Source organism: Musa acuminata, chromosome BXJ3-8, assembly GCF_036884655.1.
Source record: "Musa acuminata AAA Group cultivar baxijiao chromosome BXJ3-8, Cavendish_Baxijiao_AAA, whole genome shotgun sequence".
In the NCBI taxonomy this organism is placed as follows: Eukaryota; Viridiplantae; Streptophyta; class Magnoliopsida; order Zingiberales; family Musaceae; genus Musa; species Musa acuminata.
This window is the reverse complement of record NC_088356.1, coordinates 9470330-9498188: the sequence shown is the minus strand read 5'-3', so window position 1 is coordinate 9498188 and position 27859 is coordinate 9470330. Positions and strand designations below refer to the sequence as shown.

Genomic DNA, 27859 nt, shown 5'->3' with positions numbered 1-27859 from the left:
CATACATCCAGATCATGCATAAACACCAAAATATTTTCTGATGCAATACATTTTTGACAGAATATTCTCTGATTTAGTATCTCAACGAAGGAAGCTTTGTAATTAGCTGGTATGATCACAATGTTCAACAAACTGAAGCACAGACTATTCAGAATACACACTCCATTAAGGATCACAGTCCCACTAATCCCGCTCTGACAAACCTAACATAAAAGAGCAATATCTAGCAATATGTTCCAGGAGATACGATCAGTGCCTCCCCTAAGTGCAGTCCTACTATAACCTTACCTACCCTTAAGTGCTTCCGTAAGGATCTCCAAGATTGGAGGACCCACAAGCAGGCTGAATTCAAAACTGAATGTAGCTTGCAAAGAGTCGGCATGAGAGTCGGATCAACTCTTCGGGATTTTGCGCAGCCTTCCTGCCATCAAATATTTGTCATGGCATTAGCATATCACTTGAAAGAAACAAAATGAAACTCAGGAACCTGAGATGATGACAGCCAAGAAAAGGAAACAGGACTAACCTGGCTTATCCAAGAAGCATTGGTTGTCTACAAAGATCAGCTATAGTAACTTCCATAATACTGCTGAGGAGCAGGTGCTGGTTGTGAAGGGAATGCTGGTGCTACTGGTGCTGCTGTGGGCTGGGCATAACTTGGTTGCGGATATGCCTTCAACAACAATCAACAATCATATTAAGACATGTACTCAATGGAAAAAAACAAGCAAGCAGTGTCATGCGTGAAATTAATCTCTATATAGTTTGGATCCTAATTAAAGTCAAAGATTCTGTTGTTTCTATTTAGCAGAAAAAACGTCTGAGCTTCACAGACAGCTTAAAAGACCTGAATGGTTATTGATAAGAAGGAATAAAGAATCTTTTATTAATAAACAAGCACAAAAATAGCAACAATAATCTAGCACAAAGATCCAAGAACCTAGAAAATCAGGTTGAGGATAAACCAACGAACAGTCAGCTAATACTGAAGAAATCAACTATTATAAATTAATCCAACATGATCACAACACGAGGCACTTGTATATCAAATCAGGTTAAGGATACACCCACCAACAGTTGCAGTTAAATACATAAGCTAATCCTTGAGAAATCCGCTACGATAAATTAATCCAGCATGATCCCATTAACAAATCTGGTTGGGCTGATATGTACAATCATGGCCTTCAGGGTGTTTGGCACTTCGACCTCTATATCACAACACAAGGCTCTTCTACACGCACCCTTGCTAAGTGCTTCAAATTTTGGTCCCCCTGAATGCCTGTGAGTTATGACAATGCCAGAGAATACTTCTATATCTGCCATGAAGAGGCAACCATAAAGTGGAGGCCACTTGGCACCAATGTGTGTGTGTGTGTGTGTGTGTGTGTGAGAGAGAGAGAGAGAGAGAGAGAGAGAGAAGTAAAACAGGATGAGAAAGGAGGTTCTTCAAAGTAAAATTTAGTTTTCTTCCAGGTTTCACTTTTCTTTTTTCAATATCCTTAATTCCATATTTGAATTTTTATATTTGACAGATCAGACCAATCTTTCGAAGCTCGATGACAAATACCAATGCCGATCCCAAATAAAACAAACTCATCAGACCAATTAAGCCCCACAAAAAGCCTCACACCAAGTATAATATATAGAAGCACAGCAACAATTCATATAATTATCAAACGATCAAAAAAATACTTCATATACATACAAAACGTAGAAAAAGTCGGAAGTCCAAAAAATACAAGCGTATCGTCGACATAGCTTAACATAAATATGCGTGCAAAATGTAAAGCAATTTAACATAAATAAGCACAGTTGTATAAAGAAGTCCTGATATGCTTCGTAACACCTAACGTGTTAGACAGGACATGCCAAGTTTTGATGACTACACAGACCTGAAATAGACATGACACAAACACCACAAGCATTTTGAAGTGTCATAAAAGTCGTGATATGATTCGTAACACCTAACATGTTAGAAAGGACATGCCAAGTTTTGATGACTACACAGACCTGAAATAGACATGACACAAACACAAGTGTCATATAGAGGCACTGCCTAATGGTTCATGCAAGTAAATGCCTATAAGCATAAAAGGTTGCACACCCTTAAAAATATTTCCACATTAAATGAAGAAGCACCAATAACATGCCACTAGAGTTTAAACTTCTTGCTTGAGAAGATGAAAGGATTGATGGGATACATATCATCCGAAAAATGTAGGCATTCTGTAGAATTGTAAAATGTCTAGTCCAGTTACAGAAATGAGATTCTGCTTGATCACAAGGTGAACGATTACAAAGGTATGCGGAGGTTTTTTTTCCCATGGAAAAATAATATTTGATGCTCAGGGTGTTGTAAAAATATCACCCTGGAGAGCTGCAAAGGATCAGATGCAGCTCATATTTTGTGGAAAATTAACCAAAATTCCAGATAAAATGAGGGATGGGAAGCCTTTTATTTCACTGCGAAAAAGAGTGGAAGCTAAATTTTTCCAAGAATCCAAGATATACCTCCTCCAAATTTCAAAATTTACGAATAAATAAACAAATGTACAAGTTCATCCAAGAATATTGGTTCCATTTCCACCAATCATAGGCACATAAAGATTAGATATAAATGTTTAAGAAATAAAAAATATCTGACAGCCATTCTCGATAAAACTGGAAGAACCAAGTACCTCTACCTGGTACGTAGGAGGATAAGCACCATAAGCAGTGCCCTGAGGAGCTGATGTGGCAACTTGTGGCTGACCATAATTACTATAACCTCCATATGCAGCATATCCAGCCTGAAAATTTTGAGTATTGTGAAACCACATAAACATATAGGAGCAACGAACACTAAATAACACAACATAACCAATAAATCAAAGCACATCAAAGCTTCTGTAAGAAGGAACTTCGGAAGTTAACAATTAGAAATATCCTGGGATAACAAGATTGAAGATTAACAGCTCATGATCCATGTATACAAACATGATCGAGAAGAACAAACAAAAAATTGGTGAATTATCATTTTCAGTAAATTTACTTGAGGCTTTCGGGTGCCATTATCAAATTCAGGAGGCATGTTATGGTCACAAATTGTAAAAATACCAAAAAGCACTTATGCAGCCTCGACTTCCAGAAAGCACAAGAGTCAGAAATTCAAAGGCTGGAAAGACTAGAGAGATGCCATAGCTGCACGACCCATAATACTTAAAAGTGCAGGCACTAAGAACAGTGCACCTGACTTAAGAAACCAGATAAAGCTGATGTAACATACCTGAGATGCATATCCAGGATTCCATTGAACCTGTGGTTGGGTTGTCGTCGGCCATACTGGAGCCTTTTGTCCATAACCAGCTGGCCACTGGCTCTGAGCATTTGGATAGGCTCCCATCACTGACTGACCTGGTTCTGAGAAGTTCTTAGCCATTTTAGCTTTGTCTGAAGAAAGAAAATCTTCAGCATAACGCTTTTTTGATACAAGCATGCTCTTCTGACGTTGAAAAAGCAGAGCATGCCGGTTGTCGGCCTTTTTTATCGACTGTGCATCTCCAAAGTGATCCAAAAACTGATAAAGAAAAGTTCATATAAGGAATGTTCTAAAACAAACTAAAACACTTGTATATTTGACTATATGTACAAAAGTCAATTTATATGCAACAGATTGACAAGGACGGAAACATGAAATGAAGAAAAGAAAATGTGATCTTGTCATCAAGATGCAGAACTCTCTGCATATGAGCTGTCTGTAATAATAAGAACTATGATGGGATATCCATCATCTTGCAAGAGCTATATCACACGAGTCCACCAAGTTGCGCCCAAAAATAGTGGCCTAATTATAAGTATATTTAACAACAGCAATATGTCTAACCATAAAGCTGACCATATACTACAGATGGCATGTTTAACCCTGTTTTTCTCAGAATGGTTTGTGTTCGGCAAAATGTCAATTTTCCTATTCCCATTTAGCAACTCCAGAATCATAAACGCACATATACAATTACACCAAAACACAATAGCCTCCAGATGAAAGACAAAAGAAACTGGACTATCAAAATATATGAATGTGCAGGTAAAGAATCGTCGGTCAATGGAGTTTAAATTCCATGTGTGAATTGTAACAAGATAAACACATACAACTTCCTGAGTAGCCATCCACACAAGCAATTAACAATATCACAAATGCATTAGAAGCACCAAAACTAGGAAATATACAAATAGTCGGTCTATTTTGATTCATCCAAAAAGCAGTAAATAAAAACCCTTAGATAATCAGAAGTTCAAAACACAACTTTCTATTTGTAATCAACCATACCCATGTGCTAGCTCTCTTTACTACTCAGGCTTCAGCAAAAATAAGTTAACATCAGCTGTACACAATTGAACATGATAAATCATGCTAATAAAATATGTACGGACTAAGGTAAATGAACATGAATTGATTGCCCATGCCTCATCACTCCTGAATATTATAGGACAGCCATATGAAATTTGGGGCTGGATCATTCTTGTTTAAGAATCTGACATCTTCTCTTAATGTAAATTATTTTCTCATCCAAAGCCTCCAAAAATAAATTAAACACCAAAATTATTAAAATAGTGTAGGCTTTTAATAATACAGATCATGTAAAATGGTAGTATAAGAAAATTTTGGATTGATGCCCATTTTTTGATGAGGATGTTACCATACCCATAATGGTTCGCTGCAAGTAGTAAATCCATCAAAGCATGAAAATATGAATAGATGTAACATGTAAGTACCCAAAAAACAACCTAAATGCACCATAAATTTCATGCCACATAGGAACATTTGCATGTGTTTCAAAAAGATGGTACAAATTAAAAACTAAATCGAACCACACTAGTTAGTATTTCTATTTTACCATGTTACTACTACATTGCTATAATATAAGAAACTAGCAACCACTTGATCGTGCTTTTAAAGTACTAAATTCACAACAAATACAACCATATTTAAAAGTATTAGCATTTTTCTTATAGAATTAGTATAAAGTTTTAAAAATCGACATTCTCCAAATATGCACAACATAAATTTCTAACCATGATGTGCCATGTGACAGAAAAATCTTGGCCCAAAAAAATCAGTCAGGAAAGTGAATAAAAGAATATCCCAGCAAATTACTTTCATGCTACTCAAACTGTTTACTGTCCCTTGATTCCGTAAAACCAAGTAACATAATATAATGAGAGAGGTATGTAAAAACTAGTGGTTGAGCAGTGTATGGACCACAAGTGGAAATTTAATCCCTCAAAGTAGCCTATTCATAGACAATCAAGAAGTCAAACTTGTAATTTTGTTAAGATCTCCAAATATTCCTCAAATCAAAGGCATTTCAAATCATCGAGCCAATATGTATTCAGCTGAAACAAACGTATGTCACTACATCAAAACCAAGCACCAGAAAGTATTGGCCACGAATATTCTCAAGAACCACATAATCTAACACTAGTAAAAAGATGAAATTATTGATTATGTAAAATGCATATTTAGGCCTCATAAAGGTAGTGTTCATATAGCAAAAAGCAATCAATTCCTGACATTCTACTAACTCAAGTTACTAAGGTTATACAAAATGATATTTGGGCCAAAAATATTCCATCAGGAGAATAATTAGGTAAATCTTTCAGAGTTACATGGATCATTTACAGCCTTGCTCATAATACATAGATCCAAAAAATGCAAGCCGCGTTGTTTAATTCCAAATAAAATCCAGGACCGAACTGTTGTGTTCTGTTGAATCCCAAATACAGCAAGACTTCGTTGGCCAACATTTGGAACTTGTACCAACTCAAAATATGGGCCACCTCAACCGAGTAAAGCACCACCATCTAATTATTAAAACAAATAAGTGGAAATGTGTGAGCATCATCTAGATACCTGATATTCTATTTTGTACATACTTTTTAGTTTCAGCCACCATGTACAATTGTACATGTGTGTGATATTGATCAATCCAATCCAAGTCTGGCAACAAAAAATTAGAATATGGTCTACTAAAGATTGACAATAAGAAGATTCAGAATTACCCATTACCTAATATGACAAAGGAATGTATAGCATTCTTCCAAGATATAGAACTAAATCATGTGCAATATGAGCAGGAAACCACCACCAAGTAAAACAAAGTAATAAATAGCCACTAGGAATTAGCATTATCAGATGCAGATCAATCACATAAACAAATAAACTCGTACGAACATGTCAACCGAAATGTTCCATAACAATAAAACTCAGTCTAGCGCAGGTAAACTACTCCTTGGTCAAATGCAAAATCTAATTGTGTTGATATAAAACTATTACCTCCAAGAGTATGCAAGAAATCTCTTCTCTATCAATGGTGCTAGCAAAGTTAGGATTCTCAGGGTTCGGGGTAATAAATTTCTCAACCAGTGAATCCAAATAATCAACACGTTTGGGTAATGGCTGTATCGACTCTAGGTGGATAACAGCCTGCACAGACACCAGGAACAACATTACCACACAACTCTGAGAAACAAGTTTACAATATGCAACCAAATCAAAATCTAACAAATAAACCTCAAGAACTGGTCTTGATAGTTGCATATTCTCAAGATGTCCAGATAACACCTCCCTTGCTTTGTCTGCATCACCAACAACCTAAATAGAAGACACATAAACTTGACAATTAGTATTTTATAGATGTTTAGTTAATGAAAAGGACAATTTTTAAATGGTTCTTGCCAAAAACAACTTTACACTACAGAGTACAGATAGCTTTCATTATTTAAATTCCAAATGCTACCTATGATGGATGAACAATGATCAATTGCACATCAGTTGATTATCATATAAAAAGTGCACAATCATCCATTAAGAATGAACTGTATAATGCCCACTTTTTCAAAGCACTAAAATACAAAGTTTAGCCAAAAAAAATGATAAACTCATGCTGCACGATATTGAAGCCCAAAAGCTTTACTCATGATTCTTTCGTCATAGGTTATGCCCTTAAATATATTATAGAGAATCCAATACTTGCTTCTCCCTATAAACTCAAGTTTTTTTGAGAAACTTGTAATCTGAGAATGAACAGCTTACCAAATAGAGAAAACGTGAGTATTGAACAAGCAACAACGGCAACAGTTGGGACTGCTCCTTTCCCTGTTCAGTGCTGATAGCTGTCTCATAAACAGAAAAGGCAGCTTCTTTTTCACCCTGTATACCATCAGAAATTCAGTTAAAATTGGGACAAGGTTCGAAAAGTAGAAACTTCAATCTGGATCAATAAATACCAGCCGGTATTCCATGTTTGCATGTCTCACAAAGGCTTCCAACAGACCAGGAGAGACTTCAGAGTAAAGAATCTGATACTGTGTACGAGCCCCCACGATATCTCCACTTAATTCCTTGAACCTGGCAGCAAATAGATGAATCTCGGGTTGTTTCTGTCAAAAGAAATTAATGTAGTCAATTAAATTGAGATACAGAACAAATTTACAAACATAACAACACAACATCTTCACCTTAAAGAGAAAATTAACATATTAGTTCATCCTACAGTGAACAGTTTAAGATGTTAGAAACTTAGAACTTCTGACCAAAAAAGGCTTTTATTTCCAGCAAACATATTCACATAAAGAAAGTTGCACAAGAAGAGCTTTTACCTTTAAAAAAAGAAATTGTATATTAAACATAGAAACATTATAATTATGACTCGAGAAGTGGTTGTTCATATATCTTCTTTGTCAAAAAAAGTATGCCATTTATCAAGTTGAGACTTTCAAATTTAATATCATGTTGATCAGTTCTGAGACATAACAACACTGTATACTATTGCTGCCTTAATTAAGAAGATGCAGATAATGCAAATTTTGTGCAATTCAACATATTCAAAAAAATAGAAATAAAGTGTTTCAATACAAAAAAAACAGACATACAAGACAAATTATACACTTAATTAATTTAACACAACATTCCATGTTTAAAAGATTCCCAATCTTGATATAGAGCAAGGAGCATAAAGATCAAATATGAAGTCTTAAAATGAAGACTTTATGTACAACAGCAAATCCATGACAGATGTTAGCTATTAAGATATTTTTACAAATCATGTCAGCAGAAGTTTGCATGCAGGTATGTTAAAGTCCACAACAGAATGTACTGGCCGTTAAGAAACTGGAGTAAAATGCATTTTGTAAATCAAACAAAAACCAGTTGATGAAAAACATATGATCCACAGAACAAATGCAAATAGATCCATAAAACAGACGCATAGAATGTAGCAAGATTAGTGACAAATATATATATATATAGCAGAAGTTTGCATGCAGGTATGTTAAAGTCCACAACAGAATGTACTGGTCGTTAAGAAACTGGAGTAAAATGCATTTTGTAAATCAAACAAAAACCAGTTGATGAAAAACATATGATCCACAGAACAAATGCAAATATATCCATAAAACAGACGCATAGAATGTAGCAAGATTACTGACAAATACATACATACATATATATATATATATATATATATATATATATTCAAGCAGAGGTCTACCTTTACAAAGACTTGTGTTGCCCGAGCAAGGGCATTATTTGCAAGCTCCATGCTTCCACTTGCTTCCATGCATAGGACATAACGGGTCCAAAACTCCGGATAGTTGGCACAAGCAATCAGACATCTTTCATACAACTTAACAACCTGAAATAGCATATATGTAAGATATGAACAAGAAAGGAGAACCTTATTTCAACATTCAAGAAAGAAAGCATGATCACAACAAAGAGAAGAAGTACTCCATTAGCTGATCAGGGAGGCCCCTCTTGAAAGAGGGACCAACCTTGCCTGACAGATAGATGGTTAGGGGGTAAGCAAATAGCAAAGACCTGCATATATGAGATTCAAATTTCAAAAACAGATATTTATGCAACACTAGATGAACCCAGAATGTCAACTGACAAATAAGAGTTCAAAGTACTTAGCCTCATAGAAACCAAACAACATGCCACGCTTTATCCTCAGTTCAATACCCCATTTTTAAAAGGTAGCTTCATCGAACATAGTAGCCAATAAAGCATACAATGCAGCCAATATGACTGAACTGTAAGTTCATAGTCATTCCAAAAAGAACTGGAAGAATAAAAAACTTTGAAGCAATAGATCAGATAAAAGAAACAAAATTAACTATGTACCTTGTTGAAATCATCCCCTCTCTCAATAAAGTCAAGATAGTTGTGCCAGTTTTCAAGCTCTACATCATCAAGAGGCCTGACATGGAAGTATGGCCTTCTAATAGCTGTTTCAAAACCAATGATCTTAGAATCGAACTCTTTAGCTTTCTTATACATCTCTTCCCTAATTGCAATATACTTCTCCAACTCCTCTGCTTCTGTTAAACCTGCACTTACGGGTTTAGAAGATTGTTCTACCCCATCATCACGAACTTCATCCTCAAGAGCATGTCCACCAGTCTCCAAAGTGGAAGCCACCACAGCAGCTTCCTCTGCAGTTCGTATCTCTGATAAAGGCCGACTGGCTGCCAACTCCTTAAAGCTGAATGTAAAGTTTCAACAATTCACAAATTTAGAAGGCCACATCAGAGCAATATCATAATAATAAATTAATAGCATGGATGGCATCACTAGGTCCTTCAAAACCTGATTCCCTAAAGATCTATCAACATAACATACCACTGTACAGTCAATGTCATGATACACAAACGCCATGTGTTACAAGTGTTAAATAAACATACAATATAAAATTAAGAGATGATACTCATTTGACCGATATGAGATTGATCATGATGATGAAGCATATGATCTTGTAGTGTCAACTTTTCCAGTCTATATTGACAGTATAGAGATAAGCACTACAAGTCTACAACAATGCAAGCAAGTTCACGTTGGACAAAACTCTTACAGTACAGCACTATAGGGTCATAGGCATCCTAACCAAAAAAACCAAACAAAAAGTCACCAAAAATTACCAGTTAAAATAGCGATCTAATTGCTGAATGGGATTTTCCAGAATCCTTGTATATATCATGGCTAGATTACTCCAGGCCTGATGTGATTCTTCATATCTGATGTATTCATCCCACAGCTGGTATGACTGATAATCTGTCCCAACATATGCCAATCCTCGCTCAAACAGCCTAAAAGACAAGCAGAGAGGTTAGTGCTTGAATCAGTATCCAAAACTAGTGGTTCTGAACCATATAGTTGAAAAGGAAAAGAACTCTCTTTTTGGAAGGGGTAATGCAGAGATGAGACTCTGGAAATTGGCACAAATGCATTGCATTTACCTTCCAGAAACAACCGTATACCATCCTGGGCATGGAGGAAAGTGTAGCGGTCATCTTAGCCCATAACTGAGTGTCATCTTCAGAGCAGCAATTTTGACTAATGTTGCACCCATGATAGCCTCAAAAATGAAGGTTTACGTAGCAGTAATTCATGAACTACCCTATCTACTATATGAACCTTTTAAAAAAAAAGAAGGGTAGGAACAGAATGAAAATTAAGAAGCAAGAATATAGTTTAAAAAATATATATCTCAAGTGGTCAAACTCAAACAAAGAGCTAGCACAATAGAAAGCATTTCTATGGTGCATCCTTCAGCAAACCTTCCCTCCAAGGCAAGATTGTTCATGCATGCAGAATAAGGTTAGAGGATACAGCTACACTCACTAAAAACCAAAAACAACAAAAGATTATTACTGAATATTTCTATAGCAAACAAATCTTATGACAGTTACCTTCGTATAATATCCGGATCTTCATATGTTGAAATTGCAAAAACTGCATAATGCAACCAAATTTCTACTGAGTAGGTCACTGCAAGAACAGCCCGTTCATAAACCTCCACAACCTTGTCAACACTGTCCAAACGTCCCTCATGATCTGCATATTTCTTCCAGTAGCCATAACATAGAGGAAATTCAGCCAAGAATGCATCATATACTTTCCGAATTTTGACAATGTTGTTCTGCAAATAACATGTAAGAATAGCCATATCAGTTAAAATGAAAACTGTAAGGCATATATCTCATCCAATATGATTACATTGAATTGACATAGAACAAGTGCAGTATGTTCTCTATGGAACTAGGTCTCCATAAATAAGTTAATAGTGGGTGACTCATTTACTGAAATTCTGATCGCAGACCTGTCTATGAGATTATAATGTGTTGTAAAAATGGAAGTCAGTAAAGCATGTTGTCCTAAAACTCAAGTAATATTGTATTAATAAGAGAAGGATTGAGAAGATCTAAAATTAGAGTCATCAAGAGAAATTTAGAGAATGACTTTAGATTAAGTAGGACCAAAATTGAATACAGTATATGTTACATTAGAACACAAAAGAGAGGAATTAACTGAACTACCTTAAATAGAGATCAAAGAGAGGTTGGTATAAAAATAATAAGAATGATTTTGGTGGCCCTTGAATCTGCCATGCATTAACCTCATTATCCTAAAAAACATGTCAAAGGCACTTAAAGCCCAATGGAGGGAATAATCCATAAAGGGATCCCAATTAGTTCCAATAAATGGCTTATTTTTGACACTACCTCTATGGATTTTAATTTTTTTCTTTTCCTCTAGACAACAAGAAATAAATTTCGAACATAATTGTACATTACCTTTCAACCCACATCTGAAAAAAGAGACTAGTAATTATCGTGCACTGCAAATGCAAGGAAAATACACATGCAAATTTGAAAGGCAAGCAAATAGGTCTTTGGTCTTCCGTATCAGCATGTCCAAAGTCCAAAAGCAATCACCATAATATGAAAAATTTTAAAATCAATTAACTTTCACAAAAAGGACCAGGTAAAGAATAGGAAAAAAAAGAATAATAGTGCAATCAATTTCCATCCAACAAAATGACTCTTAGTACAATCTCTTACTTTTCTGGGGCTACAAGAGCAAATAAGAGGTTAACTTACAAAACCAATCAAAGCTATTACCAGAAGCAATAAAATGACAACTTGAAAGATAGCACAGTCAACGATAAGTTATATAACATATTATTCCTAATATATCAAAACCTTAGAGCTCAAGAGGTGCATAAAGAGAGAAAAGGAAGAAGAAATTAGATAAATCAGACCATTAGGAGAATACATAAATATGAGTACCATGGTCAAGAAAAATCAACTTTCCACTCAAAAACTGATGCAAAACTAAGATAAAGCAATAACCTTTCTTAAAGTCGCTAGACACACCCAACCTTCACCATAAACATAGGCCACAAACACTCTTCAACTAATCCAGATGATATCCAATTCTACATCAAATGCCCTCTCATTTAAGTGCAATATTAGCTGTGAACTGTACAAACAAAATTCAAATTTCCAATAAAACTAATATTAATTTGTGAAAAAATCCATGAGGCAACACAACCTCAAAATAAGCTTAAAATTCAAAAAGATTCAATACTAGAAGAGCTAGTAGTCATTGACACAAATAACAACCACATTTACAGATTCAACATGTGGCTCTATCTTATCAGTCTGAATCTTAGCTTCCCACTCAGTTGCCCTATTTAGGTCCATAAATTAGAGAATCTCAGCATAATTATAATGTTACGTTGGCTATTTATGATTCTCAACAAAGGACTATTAGTTCCTGCTACATGTTTTATCTGTTGCTGTTTGTACCATGGGAACACTGTTTTATTGGTTATCCAATTAAGAATGAGTATATGGCTACATGTTTTATTGCAGTAACTAACAAATTATAGACATCACTTATCTAAAATGAGTCCAAGAAATACTAAATGAACTAGCTCCAGTCAAGTGCATATTTAACAACAGAAGAATTTTCAGATAACAGAAGAACCACATACTTCAGCGACTTTCTCCGTTTCCTCAATAAGTGCTGTCCAAGAATTGAAGTCTAAGCAATTTGCTCTAACCATATTCCACAACCTATCTTCCTCAGCGGAATACACTGCTGTAACAGGAAAAGGTATAATAAGTTAAATTTTACACTAGATGCAACAAGATAGAAAAGTTAATCAAAAAGGACACCAGTGCAACAACAACAAAAATCTACAAAGTACATTCAAGAAAATGAAAATTTAATCATCAAAATGTAGAAAGGCTCAGTACCATCCTCATATGCTTGCTGAACAATGGCTCCACTGGTGTCAGTAGGCACGCTTCCGTTCTCCATAGCTCCAGTAGATTGGTAATTTGCCATTTCACTAATACTTCCATTAGCAGTATCATACCCAACCACCTGTGTCGAGATACCAGCCATATTTTCATGACCAACTGTTGCAGCACTAGCATTGGGTTCATATACCACACCAGTTGTAGCTTCTTGTGAAACTGGATTTAAATCATGAGAGTAGGTATTCCCATCATCAGTACCAGAACCATCTAGTGAAGAATGAGCTGTAGCACCAGATGATACAGAATGAACAAGGTTGCCATCACTCATAACACTGTCGGAATTGGTTGCCATGTTCTCAGCAGGAACATGATCTGAAGAAGTATATTCAGTGACAACGGATGCTTGATAGAGTAAGGGTTGACTGCCTTCCATCCTACACTGCCAGCTAGCCTATGTAGCTATCAAAGACAAGTCAGTGACACATGAATGCAAAGTGCACGACAAATACTCGGTATTAGATGTTGGAGAATGTAAACAGAAAAGGGACAATAAATTGACTTAATCCATCACTACTATAGAAAAATAATGCAGATCAAAGACAGATTCTAGGAAAATTAAGTAATGCATCAAGACTAAAATTAGATATACAATCCATCTTAATGGAAACAAAAAAAATAATGGCATCACACGTTTTAACACAAAAAAAGTCGTTCAAGATGCACCAATAATGACTATACTTTGGCAAAATATCAGATGTCCTGTTTTACTTAGCAAAAAATACAATATCGTAGCTATATTAGAATCAAATTTTACCGGCTTACAATCCTTCAAACGAAAAGCAACAAGCCAAGAAACCAAGACTACATATAAGGTGAGATATAAAGCGAAAACCTAGCAGCATCCATTTGTTACTCGTTTGCGGTGTTTCCACACACAAGGGAATTGGTGCACATGAGCGCAATTAAGAGAAATAAGATGATCGCGAAGAGTTAAAGCCAAATATAGGTAACACCGACAATGATCTTGCAAAGACGATGGATTCTTTATGCCATACATCCAAGTATTATGTAAATCCTGACAATTTTTCCTAACTTCTAAGGATTGCACGATGATAACTTAAAAGAATCACAGATTTAACCCAAAACAAAGAAAAAGTGATAAATGAAGCCAGAGCCTTTCGATATAAATCTTAAACCTACAACATAAATAGGGCGAACCAAGACATTCGCAACAACTGGAACATATCCAGACGACAGAACCCTAACCCTAGCCTAGCGAAGACATTTGTCGAGAGAGGTAGTACCTGCAAAAGAAACTAGGGTTTGAGGAGTTCGATGTCACGGCGAGACACAGAGGCGCAGCAGCAGCGGCGACACGGCAGCTGCAGCGGCGACAACGAGACAACAGCGCAGCCGAGCGCGCGAGCGGGGGCAGAAGCAGTGCAGACCAGTAATCGGTGAGAAGCCAATCGCGATGGATCACAAGGCTTGCCGCATTAGGGCTTCCGTATATATAGACATGTGCACGCGTCACTAACGAACAGATCCGCACGCGCATCGCACGTGCCTAGTGATAAATTGCTGCTTGAACCCAACCTGAACGCACGGTCAAGATTTATCGCGGCGTATGCAGCCCAATGAACAACGGATCGGGTCGGATTGGATTACAACAAACTAGATCCAATTAATTGTACCTGTATTAATACTAAATTGATATATGTGATCGGGTTAACATTGTTGGTCTATATAATAATGTTCATCGTACAATTATCCTAGTTTGGTTCATGACGATCGGAAAGATAAAAGAAAATAAAATGCGTTAATATGTATGTATTCATCCATGGTTGTTGCATAAAACATGTTAATCTGAAGATATATATATATATATTTCAATTCCAAAAGGGGTCTTCGATCGGACCGTTAAAACTTAATTAGGTTATATGGAATCGATTGATCGTTGCTAGGATTCAACTCAATTTAATTGTATGTGGATATCTTTGCTTGGAACAGAATAGGAATGAATCAATACATGCTGAAATGATAAATCGAGGTTATGCACGGAAAAAAAAATAAACTAATAACTAATTTGAAAAACCAACTCGTGAGGTTGAAAGTAGACACCAACTTAGCTATTGGTCACAGTCGAACTGAAAGGAAAAAAATGGATATTAAAATTAAATATTTTATATGACCATTAAGTATGTTTCCATAATGACAGTGTACATAATAGTGGCTTCTCCAGACATGGAATGCTTTAGAAGGATCCAGCCCGATACGAGTCACGTGACACTTGAAATGAGCAGTCTTGTTTGAACTCCCCCCGGTCGAATCTCGCAATAAGGTGAGTTACACACAAATTCCAAACACGTGAGGATTTGGAAAAGCAAACCAAATTAACCATCACCTTCGAACGATGACAAAAACTATGCTAACAGATGTATGCGCAACACGTATACGCGAATGACAATTAAACCTTAGAGTAAGATCGATGCTTTCGAATATTTTAAAGTAGCCAAGATGTAATACACGACTAATTATAGATTGGCTAACGTGGTTAGATTTGTTTAGTATTATTGTTTGAAATTGTTATAATTATTAAAATAAAATATTTAATCTTATTTATTATAATGTCATCAGTTTTATCGATAAAAGATACAACACATATATGAATGACATAAAAAGTACGAGCAAAAAGATAATTTCAATAGTGATAACGGATGATAACGCTGTGGGTGATTATTGTAATGGTGGTTGACTATAACGATATAATGGTCTATATTGTCGATGTTAATCATAACATCGATGACGAGAAAGAAGAGGGAGGCAGAGTGATGAGGTATTTACATCGGTGTCACAGTGCTTTGCCTCCTCTTCTTCCTCTGATGCCACTATGCATCTATATCAATGCTAGAGGAGGAAGAGGAGGTAGGTGAGGCATTTGGGTCGCCGACGATGAGAAGAGAGGAGGAAGAAGAGGCAAGTGAAGCAGAGTGATGCAACATAAATACCTCAATTGCCTCCTTTTCCTCTTCTGATACCACTTTGCTTTACCTCACTTGCCTTTTCTTTCTCCTCCGATACCAACACAAATACAGAGCAATGCTGGAGGAGAAAGAAGAGACAGAGTGATGTGACACCAACGTAAATGTTTTACCTGCCTTATCTTGCTCCTCTAACACCGATGCAGATGCAGAGCAATATTGGAGGAGAAAGAGAAGGTAGAGCAGTGCGATGCGACGTAAATGCATCACCTCCCTCTTATTCATCATCCGACACTAACACAAATGCCTCACCACTCTACCTCTTCCTCGTCAATGTTCATATCAACGTCGACGAAGTTGACCATTGCATCGTTCTCGTCGATCATCACCATAACTGTCACCCATGATGTCATTGTCCATCACCATCATTGAAATTATCTCTTTGCCTATCGTATATGTGTCATTCATGTATATACTATCACATATTATATTTTTTATCAATAAAACTAACAATAAAATAGAGTTAAATATTTCACTTTCATAACTATAAGGATCTTAATTAAGAATAGAGATCGGAATATTAAAGAAACCTAACTATAATGGATAATCTATAATTAATACTCTATCAAATTAATAAATAGTATAATCATACAACCAAAAAAATAGATTTAAACAAGCTAAGATCGAGTCATCTAAAATATGTTATTTGGGTTCAATTAAAGTATTTCAATCCCATTAAACACTTATAAATTCATTAATTGCTCATATTAAAAATTTAGATTCTTTTTTTATAAATAGCAAGTGGTGATGATAAAATTTAATATTTAAATCTTATTATTAAAGTCAAAGCATTCATGCATATTGGCATGGCTTGCGGGTTGACCAATATTTTAGTAATAAGTGACTATCAATCGAGCAATAAGATTGACACTTTTGACTGCGAAGCAAAATGAATATCAATCCTCAATAAATAAATCATATAATTAGATTCATAATTATGCATTCGATTCTTAAAAACATAAATTAATCCCTATGGCTCTCCACCATATTATTAAAGGCCTAAGTCCGTTACCATGAAAAAGATATGCCACTTATCAATCACCCAAATTACTCATCTTAATATACTTTTATAAGACTAGACATCATGTGCATTTATTAAATCCTTTTTGTTCATTTAAGCAACGATTGATGTTTGTCGAACATTTTCTCGATATAATATTTCAAATATTCTAAAAAAAAATCACAATCATTTTCTAAATCGGATAATCAGATATCTCTAAATTTGATTTTTTTTAAATATACGATTTGACTATTATTACATAAATGGAAAAAAAAAAAATCAACATGACAGCAATATCAATGGGCGTGATTCAAAATAAGATCGGTTGCGATTCCAAGATCTGCATCCTGTGAATGATGAATGACCTGAATCCGACCCGAACGATGGGTTTCTGATGATCCACTTGCACAGTTGTCCTTCCTCGATTATTTCGTCCCTTTTCCAAACGATTGTATTGTTCTGGCCGTTCGCAGCTTGGAGGAGCAAACTTTGCAGGACACACTGCCGATGCTCCGTCGAATCATCGCTCAGGTAGTTTCTGACTTCACATAAATCATTATTTGGGTCCAATCCGATGAGATATCTCACCGGGAGGTGTTTCACGGATCAATGGTAAAGATCCTTCGGCCTCGAGCGCTCCAGGAAAATCGCGTTCAGGTCGCTCCGCTCGTGACTAGCGAAGCAAACTGAAGGGCCGACGAAGATATTAGAATGAAACCAGAAAGGGTGGCCGGAGAAGATCCCGGAGACGAATCCGAATCTTTCACCGCTCTTTCCTGGGTACTTCTATCGAATTTGAACCCGGGTTTCACCCTTTTGACGGTCGACCCGAAGAGAGCGGTCGATTCTTGTTCTCTCTTTCTTCGATCCGGGGTTTGATTTGAGGGGGCTCATTCGGAGGGTAAGGACGTGGATATCGATACCCTTCGCATGCGCGATGAGGGCGAAAATGGCGTCGTTTTATCAGGGTCACGTTAATGCGACTCAGGTAACCTAATCGAATGCCTCGAAAGAATTTACGCAATTTAGTCTTTTATTTTTTTTTGCACCCAATAAGTAATTTGTGAAAATGTTGTGAGTGTTAGCTGTTTGCTGTGTTCTCGATGATACTTTTTGATATCCGGTGATAACGTCAGTTAGGGACGTACTTTGTGTGTCAGTACTATCAGATTCATCAACAGCAATCGGAGTTAGTCGATCAGTTCTACACGAATTTTAGTTCCACGGTGCGATGTGATGGGCGACGGAGTCTGCTGAAGGGATGATGGTAAATTAAATTTATACTTGAATTTCCTCTGTGGCTAGATTGGATTTTTTTTCCTTTATTTGGTATATTTGATGGCTACAATAGCTTATGTGGGCGGTTTTCTGTTCAGTAGCCTTAGGAAAAAGGGAAAAAAACAATGTATATTCCTACTTCATCTTAATTGTTGGTTGCTGATTATTCCCTGAATTATCTCAATGTTAAGGACATATGCAATTCTTGTAATCTTATTTTGTATACATGTGTGCTTGTGTGTTTTTCATTTTTCTCTAAAAGAAAAATGGTGGAACCTTATTGATTTGTTAACAGTTACTCGAGATGTATGTGGCAAATGTTGCAATTGAAAGGTATCATCCCCATAATTTAAGACAAATACTGGTAGTTTTTGTTAGATTAGTGCTCTTGTGGAAAACTAGGAACAAAATACCACAATGCACTAGCCAACTACTAAGTATATGATCAATTTATATCTTAATTTTTCAAGATATTAGCGATCTCTAATATTGTAATGTTTTTTTTGCACGTTGGTTATTGTTTTGCTTGGTTAGCAAAATATAAACATAAATCTTTTGTCAATTTCCTTTGGAAGTAATTTATGAAGTACAATCTTAAAATTCTTGATCTACTTTCGAACGAAAGGCTCTTATAACAGTTTTGCTAACTTGAACAACTGTTGGGCCTTTACAGTGAAGCCCTTTTATTGTCGGAATTCTTTTGATTTAAATAAGGTCATTTAGATCTTGGCTAAGTTCTAAGTAGATATTTGTTATATTTGTTCAATCGATTGTCTTGCCGGACAACTAAGAATTTATGGAGGTAGCTAGGAAATTAATATAGTTTGGCAAGAAGTCTCCTTAACATATATGTATGCTAACTTTAATGACTCTCCCTAATTTTATTCTTTACTAAATATTGTATCATAGGACACTGTGGACGACCATATGACAAATATCATTAGTAATATTTTTTTTCATGAAACAAGAGCTTGTCTTCTCCATTCTCTTGATTGGTTTTCAAATTAGCTAAGCTAATGGCAGATGCAGTGGCTAACCAGCAAGTTTGGTGCATGGCACAATACTCCTGGCAGTTCAATTGTTTGGTTGTGGTTTATCACCATTTAGCTATGTGTTGCCTCCATTGTGGTGGATATAAGGTTCATTGTAACTTTGTTATGAAACTAAAGATATCCATGGTTTGTGCAGCTAGCTTTAGGTTAAGGCAAATATGGATAGGGTCCTAGACTTAGGGTTAGATGTAGCTAAACTCCAGATACTTTTATCAGATTGTTAACTTTTGTTCAAGAGAGCTGGATAAGATTTCATAGACATGCAATTAGAATGTGAAATTACAGTCTTTATATGTGATTCTTTTGCAACGTTTTAAAATGCAGTTATTTCACTTACATATGAAAGTGCAGTCATAAATCTATACAACCTCAATAAACAATGTTATCATCCATGTGGAATATATCATACATATGAATATGTATACAATAAAAAAGTGATTGCATAAAGTAATTTACATTTCCTTATTATTTATGCTTCAATTATTACCATAATCTTGATACTATTAGATATGGTCCACTATGGCATTCATTACTTGAACATTTTCTCATTTTATAGAACTTATCACTTAAATTAATTTTTTAAACAGATATTAATCTCATCTTATAAATGATTGATTTGGTCTTAACATTCATATACCTATTAGTAATTTTGACTTGATTGTATAATATTAATGCTTGATTAATATTATTTTGAATAATTTTGGTTGAATCTGTATGTGCTTTCATATGCTTCCATGTATTGTTTGTGCAGTAAGCAGTACCTTGACCCTGTGTGACACGGCTGCTCTTTAAATTATTGACTCTTTGTGATGATATATATATATATATATATATGTATATGTATGTATGTATGTATACATACATATATATATATACATATATAAATGTATATATATGTATGTATTCATATACATATATATACATAAATATATACATACATATACATATATATATATACATACATATATACATACATACATACATATTGTCCTTATTTCTGTTCTTGTATCTTATTCTCCTACATTCTCCTCCATATGCTCTACTACAGCGAACAGTCTACTTTCCAGTATGGAAATTAGTCCAACAGACTACCATCCAAATCCATCCAGATTACTCGGACCTGTTGTAATTTATTTAAACTAGACAGTGATCCATGGTGAGGACTCCTTGTAAATTGTAGCAAATATCAAAATTCTCCTTTCTGCGAACAAAATGATTGCCATATTTTTTTACCATCTATAGCAGCATCTTTTCTGTCTTTTTTTATGTCTGAATGATTAACCACATCTTTTTATATAATGGCTGATCTTCCAAAGAAAAGTGGATGAGGTGTTGTTTTCGACACATTTTCTTCACCTCAACATGCCATCATTCTTTTTGTCATATTATGCTTGTCAATAAATTGTTTTATGTCAACAGATTAACCTCCTAAAAGATTGTATGGCATTCTTTACTTTTATTGATTGGAGGTCAGATGAATTCATCCTTATTTATGTTTGTGCCTGGGCCTGACACATGTAACTCCTTTTGCTCACTGTACAATGGTTTAATATTACTTATGAATTTTGATTCTGGTTTACTTGTGTAAAATGTTATAAACCTTATCTGTTTTCTGATGTCCTTTTGTGCATTCCATGTTGTTGATGAACTCCTATCCTGGACTACTTTCCTGAGATACATATTGGCATGCATGTTTTTTTCCCATTGTCAATTCTTTGCTGGCAAAGTCTATACTGTTTCATGAAGGTGATTTTGATCTGCTTTACTGGCAGTTGATTCACCAGCCCCGGTTTCTTTCTATATATTCTTTATAATAGTACTCTTTAGTGAAGTAATACAAGCTGTGTAGCATCATTTTGTGGATTTGCTTAATCCCAAATTTCATGGTCAGTTATGATAATTTCTTTTATTTTTCTGGAAACCTATTGCGGCTGGTAAACAATATGCCATTTTTCACCTGATTTGTTTTCTGCAGGAAGGAGCAGAGGAAGAGGTAGTTGAGTGGTGCGGGCATAACGTTTATAACAGCCGACCAAGAGGAAATGGTAACCTCCAGCAGGTTCCACACCAGCAAAGGGGCACCTTGGGCAGTCAAGCTCCAAGAAACCTTGTGGAAGCTTTATCATAGATATTTAGTATGTTGGTGCAGGCATATACCATTATCTTTCTTCTCGGTTCATCAAAAGTTTCAGTGAGGTTCTTGATCTCTCCTTTTATAAAAGACTAATTTTGTGGTACCATTTGATTAGCTAGTATAGAAGCATCTCAATGTTCCAATGTTTTTGCTTTAGCTAACTTTCTTCTCTTTCCTTTTTTTTTGTTTATCAAAAGGTGAGGACTTATGTAGTAAAACCAGTAGATTAAGGGGGACTAAGGAGGTACTCGACTTCATGCTTTATCAACTGTAACATTATTTTGGTGCAAAATATGCATCTTTGGCGGTTTCTGGTTTCTTATACAACTTATTTAGCTTTTTTTTTTGTGATGTATAGGCTGGGTGGTCTTTGAGCACTCCCTGATGCCTTCCATAATCGAGGCATTCTTGGGTGATTGGCTCATTGAATATTCTGCTGTTTGATGCCAGCAGTGTCGGTGGCTTGATTGGTAGCTACAGATATCTAGACATGCATATAGTTCCTATTCAATTTTTTTCGTGTGAAACTTAATAAGAATAAATGGCAGGACTCGCTTTCATTCTTGTATTGCCTTATTAATGATTGTGCTAGGTGTGACAAAACATCTCCCGGAGTTGTCTTGTTCTGCATGTTCAAAGATGTCCTATATAGCTTGGTTGCATGAGTTGTTGGCTATTGACGGGTTCGGAGCGAGTCTGGGATTTTGGGTGCTCGTGTTTTATTTCGTTTTTAACAGCCTAGTGTCTTTTGTTTTTCTCTTTGCAAAGGATAACAACTCGAGCCCAGGACTTAATTATTTTTACTCGCTTAGTTCTTCTAAACCATTTTTCCAAGTCCTGCTATTTTGGAAAATAAATAAGATGTGTGAATTGATCTCAAATAAATGATCGAGTAATGTTGGTACAGCTTTAAGTTAACACGGAGATATATACGGAAGTCAATTGCTTACACTTTAATCGAATGAAGAGTCTTAGTGAATGCTTGATATGAGCTTTTTGTGCAATTATTTGGTAGCTAATCTTTCTCATAGAAACACGAAAAATCCCTACGGTGATTTGTTTTCTTTTTGATCTCCTGCAGTCTACCAAAATTAGCGTCTCCAAACTGATACGCTCCCGGGAGAGGCAGAGGCAGAGGCGGCCGCCGAGGAAGCGGGAGGCGAAAGTTATAGTGGCGACGTCGGGGATGCAGAAGAGGAGGCGGCGGCGACGGATTGGCGGTGCTGTAACAGTCTGGACGTCAATCCGGTGATCGGCACCACCCTGGTTGATGCATAAGGTAAATCTGGTTCTGCCCCTGCTGCCGGGATGCTGTTTGATGAATTGACAATGGATTCCTATCTTGTCACGTGAAATGCAATGTCAGGCGCGTACGCCATACAGCGTGACACTTCCAGAGGACGATCGAACTGTGCGACCTCTTTTATTGCGGTGCTGACTACCTGTGGCGATGCTGGATGGGCGGACGAGGCCGATATAATTACGTTGATATGATGGTATGTGCTCACGCTTGGCTGGTACGTTGGCCACTCTATATATATATACATATTATTCGTCGGTGTCGAAAAGGGTCGAGTCGCTGAGAAGTCGACAGAGCGGAGGGACCGTGGAGCACAGGAAGGCAGTGGGAAGCGTTGGATGGAAGCCACGAGGAGGAGCATGTCTTTACTGAAGGACACAAGAACCAAGGCAGAGATTCATGTTTCTTCCCATCGTTCACACCCCACATTCACAACACTCCATTTTTCCCAGTTCTCCTACGTCTTTTGACTGGTTTCCAAGGGTATGGTAAAACTAAACTATTATATGAAAAGAAGATGACTGGTATGTATAACTGGCAACTGGCAATTCCCTAGTCAAAAGTTCGACACAGTACTAGAAAATGTCCCGAGTATCCTCCGCCAAGCACTTATTTCAAAGCGAAAGTTGTTGAAGAGAAAAGGTAACCCACTACATCTGCCTTCGCTTAAAGGTACGTGAGAAGGAGAAGATTAGAATAAGAGCAAAAAGTAGGCGAAAGATGCACAAGAGGGACATTCCTTGACAGAGATCGAGGGAGAAGGAGAGGGAGAGACAGACGAGAGGGAGAGAGTGTGCGAGAGAAGGGAAACCCTGGTAGATGGGCATTTCTGGAGCCCAACTCCAACACCACCGCCACCGCCACTCCCTTTCTCCTCCCCAGATCTCTAAAACCCCATTTCCACTCCTTACCATAACCCTAACACTTCTGTCTCTTCTCTTCCTCTTCCCCGCCGTCGCGGGTGACCTCTACTCCCTGGTCTACAAGGGCTGCGCCAACCAGACCCTCTCGGGTAGTGGCTCCGCATCCATGCAGCCCCTCGCCGCACTCTCCTCCGCCCTCACCGCCCGGGCCGCCTCCGCCAAGTTCTACAAAACCACCACCTCCTTGGCCGGCGGCGGCCAGCCCCTCTTTGGCCTCTTCCAATGCCGCGGCGACCTCCCCCCCTCGGACTGCTCCGCCTGCGTCGGCCGAGTCCTCCTCATGTGGGCGTCCCTCTGCGGCACCGCCGCCGCCGCCGCCCGAGTCCAGCTCAACGGGTGCTACGCTCTCTACCAGGCCTCCGGCTTCCCCCAGGTCTCCGGCACCCAGATGCTCTACAAGACCTGCGGTTCCGGGCGGGGCGGTGGCGGCTTCGAGGTGAAGCGCGACACGGCCTTCTCCCAGCTCCAGAGCGGCGTCGCCGGCGGCCAGGGGTTCTTCGCCACCAGCTACGCGTCCGTATACGCCATGGCGCAGTGCGAGGGAGACCTCTCCGCCGGCGACTGCAGCGAGTGCGTCGCCCAGGCGGTTCAGAAGTCGGAGGTGGAGTGCGGCGCCGCCGCCTCCGGCCAGGTGTACCTCGACAAGTGCTACATCAGCTACAGCTATTACGCCAATGGCGTACCTCACGGCGACAACAACAGCGGCGGAGGAGGTGAATGCTCTCTTTATTCCCTTGCACTTCTTTTATATGAGATGCGGTTCGAAGTTTCCTTTATTCATTCCCTTTTGATTTGGTCATTATATAATTCCAACATCGTCTTTCCATTCCTTTAATTATGCAAAGTGAGGTTTGTAATGCTTCGATGTCGCATTGCATCTGATTACTTATTTGCTTTCTTTTGATATATCATCTTCTACATATTTGCTTCAATTTCTCGGGAATCAGGGCAAACAGAGAAGACAGTGGCCATAGTGGTGGGAGGGGCAGCAGGGGTTGGGTTCTTGGTGATCTGCTTGCTGTTTGCCAGGAGTGTACTGAAGAAGAGAGATGGTGAGGGTCACCATGAAGAAATAAATAGGTTCTTTTACGTGTCATGTTGCCTTCTTTACATGTGTCTAAGGAGTAACTTCTCTTGGTTTTAACAATCAATTGCAGATTATTGAAGGTTGGTGGTGACTGGTAAGTGGCGCGGCAGTAATAGAGGAGTAATTGAAGGGAGATGGAGTTGGGAGAGGGGATTGTGTCCTTGTATAGGGTTGGGCGTCACAGAGGAGGGAATGGATGTTTGTCCATTGGGAATGGATTCGTGGCTGGAGCACAGAGCGGTCCTTTGGCTGTTTCCTTTTATATGGGTTTCATCCATCATGTCAGAGGGGAGGGAATACTGGATGACGGGTCCAATCTGCTCTCACTGTGGGGAGATGCACCTCTCTTCTTTTTCAATCATCATCATGTATATCTGTCCCTACATAGTACATAGAGGGATGGAAGTGTATACAGAGATTCAAGGGATTATTTTTGACACAAGACATTCTCGAGTAAATTTTGCAGAATCCCTTTCTACCTGTTTCAGGGCTTTAATATAGTGGGCAAACTTTTGGATCATACCAATCAGCATTGAAAGGTCAGTCACAGGATTATACTCTTTTAGAGCTTTGTGTAGCGACAACAGTGGTCATGATAATTTGTTTGAGTAGATTGCTATTACAGCTTGCAGTAAGTTTTCATTGGTTTCTTGTATCAGAACCCTTGATGAGATGTTCTGCTTCCTCCATTATAATTCTATTATTTGTAAATTTTTGTAGTTCTTTCTCTTCCATTTAATTTTGCTTATGGTAGCAAAAGATTTTTAGACCGGTATGAGTTTCCACAGAGACGGAATAGAAGAAGAAATACAATTTGATTATGTTACAAATTCCTCAATATTATTTGTTGAGTGATAAGGAATACATTAATAGTCAATCATCATCCGACACGTAAGCATCATGTGGAAGCTGTCGCGGAAGGAAAGGGATCCAGGTTACTCTGGGCTGTCTCTCCTCTATTGCCCATGTAAATAAAATATCAATGAGGGGATAATGAGGTAATTACGGGTTGTCATCTCTAAGGCGTGGTATATAAGGTAGTCCTCGGCATTATGCTAGAGGGCTATCTTCCCGAAAAAAAAATCGATACTAATTAAGTATTCGGTGACTAACTTAAACGTCGGAGAGATAAGATCGAGAAACTTCTTCCGACATCGATCTTAGTGTAGGTGATGTATTGGGAGCTCGATGTCTTATCTTGGAGTCACCTCAAACACTCTTGCACCTTCAAGTTTGGATCATACCGGATTAACTCAGATATCAACGATGATTTCCCTCAATATTTTGGTGCTAGAAGGGGGGCTTAAGATCACATCTTTCATCTTTCTCTCACGTGGATGCGTCCACTTTGGTGCAAACATTGATGCGATACTAGCGTCTATTCAGTAATTTAGGCCTTTCACCTTCGGGGATAACCTTAAGCCACTTGTTCCCACCGAGGCGTTTCTGAACCTCACTTAACAAACAATGCCACTATCTCAACTACGATCAGTACCTCAACCGTCATTGGCTCTAGCGCCCATTGGGATTCCCTTGCCCGACACGGTGCCAACATCTTAGGATTGCCAAAGGCTTGTGAAATCATTGATCGAGGGAATACCTCACTCCTTAATCATGGAATTCAACGCATCGTCGTACCATCGCTCCGCTCTGTCCAAATCCGAAACTCAGTTAGTAGATTCGATGGATGACTCCCTGAGGGTCCAATTGTGACAAAAATTGACGAACACCTAGAAGAGATGCAGCAAGAGTTCTAGTAATCTCGAGGGGAAAGGCCGGACGACCCCACCTCGAGTTGGTTCCCATTCACCCAAAACATCTAGGTGTCAATCCCGATAAACTTTCGCCTCCCATCGCTAGAGGCTTTTGACAGTAATACCGACTCGATAAAGCACATTGTTACCTTTCGCGCCTAGATGTCATTGTATGGTACCTCGGATGCCCTGATGTGTCGTGCCTTCTCGATAATATTAAGAGACTCGACACGAGAATGATATGCTAGTCATAGATGCCCTATAAGCTAATCACGTGATTAATAGCACGTGTGACATGACATGATATCATGTGATAGCATCTATTTGGTATTTTTCTCACTTTATATTGTCTGTTATATATATTATGATGTCCATGAATTTATCTAATGAGAATCGGATTGTGATGAAATTACGATAATGAGACAGATTTGTCTTTAAACACGGATCCTAAATAATCGTGGTTATATGTTACTCGAGAGGGACATCGAGATAACCGGACAGACTGGTGTGTTGTATACCCATCTATATGATGGAGGTAGTTGGTCTCATAACTTCTCGTGTGGGGACACTAGAAATACAGTGCAGGTGCTCATTTGAGAATGAGTTCACTGATTGATCCGCTCATTGAATGCTGAAAGGTTGATGATACCTCATTTTCAGATAATGATTTTGTCATCCTAGTAATGTACCTAGTCCTTAAACTTGAGACACCAAGGATGTCCTATATAAGTACTCCACTTTTTGATACCAGACTTATAGGTTTGAAAGTTTCAGATATAACATAGTCGATCATCGGGAGTAGTAGCCAACTTTATGAGAGCTATTGAGTGTCGATAGAGGATCATCCGCTCTCGATGTCATAAGAGGAATATCTCATATGTTTTTGCTCAAGCAAATCCCTACCAAGGTCATTCGGATTGAGAAAGAAAGAGTTCTCTAGGAGAATCCGATTAGAGTGAGACTCAAGTAAAAATCGTATGGGCCTGACAACACCATGCTCGATATACAATCTCTAGGATATTAGATAGATGAGTGACTATATGTATACGATAACTGAGAATAGATATGTCCAAATGATTGGATTCCTCTATATCGTCTAGGGACTATGACATATGTACATAGTACGTCTATAGTCAATAAATCGAGTGAATTATTATTGAGATAATAATTCACTGAGCCAAAAGAAGTTCCAACATGTATG

At 37.7% G+C, this 27859-nt stretch overlaps 2 protein-coding genes across 18 annotated transcripts; one reads left to right on the top strand and one right to left on the bottom strand.

Annotated features, from left to right (window-relative positions):
* Nucleotides 1-72: 72 nt before the first annotated feature.
* LOC135645120 (pre-mRNA-processing factor 39-1-like) lies at nucleotides 73-14572 on the bottom strand. 4 transcript variants are annotated; one of them, XM_065163207.1, is made up of 15 exons: nucleotides 14394-14572; nucleotides 13084-13548; nucleotides 12819-12925; nucleotides 10729-10958; nucleotides 9958-10125; nucleotides 9164-9524; nucleotides 8529-8672; nucleotides 7267-7419; nucleotides 7073-7189; nucleotides 6551-6631; nucleotides 6314-6463; nucleotides 3266-3556; nucleotides 2679-2789; nucleotides 527-673; nucleotides 73-421 (listed from the first exon to the last, which is right to left on the bottom strand). In XM_065163207.1, exons 2-14 carry the CDS (start codon nucleotides 13520-13522, stop codon nucleotides 563-565), a joined length of 2463 nt encoding a protein of 820 aa, XP_065019279.1. In that variant the 5' UTR covers nucleotides 13523-13548; nucleotides 14394-14572; the 3' UTR covers nucleotides 73-421; nucleotides 527-562. The 4 variants fall into 4 exon arrangements, with proteins under 4 accessions (XP_065019279.1, XP_065019282.1, XP_065019281.1 ...); XM_065163210.1 differs by having other exon boundaries at nucleotides 2685-2789; nucleotides 14394-14566; XM_065163209.1 differs by having other exon boundaries at nucleotides 12819-12922; nucleotides 14394-14566.
* Nucleotides 14573-17494: 2922 nt separating this feature from the next.
* LOC135644688 (plasmodesmata-located protein 3-like) lies at nucleotides 17495-25624 on the top strand. Of its 14 annotated transcripts, none has more exons than XM_065162497.1 (9): nucleotides 17495-17661; nucleotides 17749-18397; nucleotides 21436-21656; nucleotides 21797-21838; nucleotides 21953-22064; nucleotides 22676-22873; nucleotides 22961-24530; nucleotides 24765-24869; nucleotides 24975-25624. In XM_065162497.1, exons 7-9 carry the CDS (start codon nucleotides 23714-23716, stop codon nucleotides 24980-24982), a joined length of 930 nt encoding a protein of 309 aa, XP_065018569.1. In that variant the 5' UTR covers nucleotides 17495-17661; nucleotides 17749-18397; nucleotides 21436-21656; nucleotides 21797-21838; nucleotides 21953-22064; nucleotides 22676-22873; nucleotides 22961-23713; the 3' UTR covers nucleotides 24983-25624. The 14 variants fall into 14 exon arrangements, with proteins under 14 accessions (XP_065018569.1, XP_065018563.1, XP_065018571.1 ...); XM_065162491.1 differs by having other exon boundaries at nucleotides 21792-21838; XM_065162499.1 differs by having other exon boundaries at nucleotides 17749-18118; nucleotides 18291-18397; nucleotides 21436-22064.
* Nucleotides 25625-27859: the final 2235 nt, after the last annotated feature.

What these genes read in the sequence shown, in the direction of transcription:
- LOC135644688 (XM_065162504.1), top strand. Translation starts at nt 23,714, where the DNA reads ATGGGCATTTCTGGAGCCCAACTCCAACACCACCGCCACCGCCACTCC. An exon ending in CAACAACAGCGGCGGAGGAG is followed by an intron (nt 24,531 to 24,764) that starts GTGAATGCTCTC and finishes CTCGGGAATCAG; the next exon opens with GGCAAACAGAGAAGACAGTG.
- LOC135645120 (XM_065163207.1), bottom strand. Translation starts at nt 13,522, where the DNA reads ATGGAAGGCAGTCAACCCTTACTCTATCAAGCATCCGTTGTCACTGAA. An exon ending in GAGGGGATGATTTCAACAAG is followed by an intron (nt 8,673 to 9,163) that starts GTACATAGTTAA and finishes ATGCTATTTCAG; the next exon opens with GTTGTTAAGTTGTATGAAAG. An exon ending in TATCAAGACCAGTTCTTGAG is followed by an intron (nt 6,464 to 6,550) that starts GTTTATTTGTTA and finishes GTGTCTGTGCAG; the next exon opens with GCTGTTATCCACCTAGAGTC.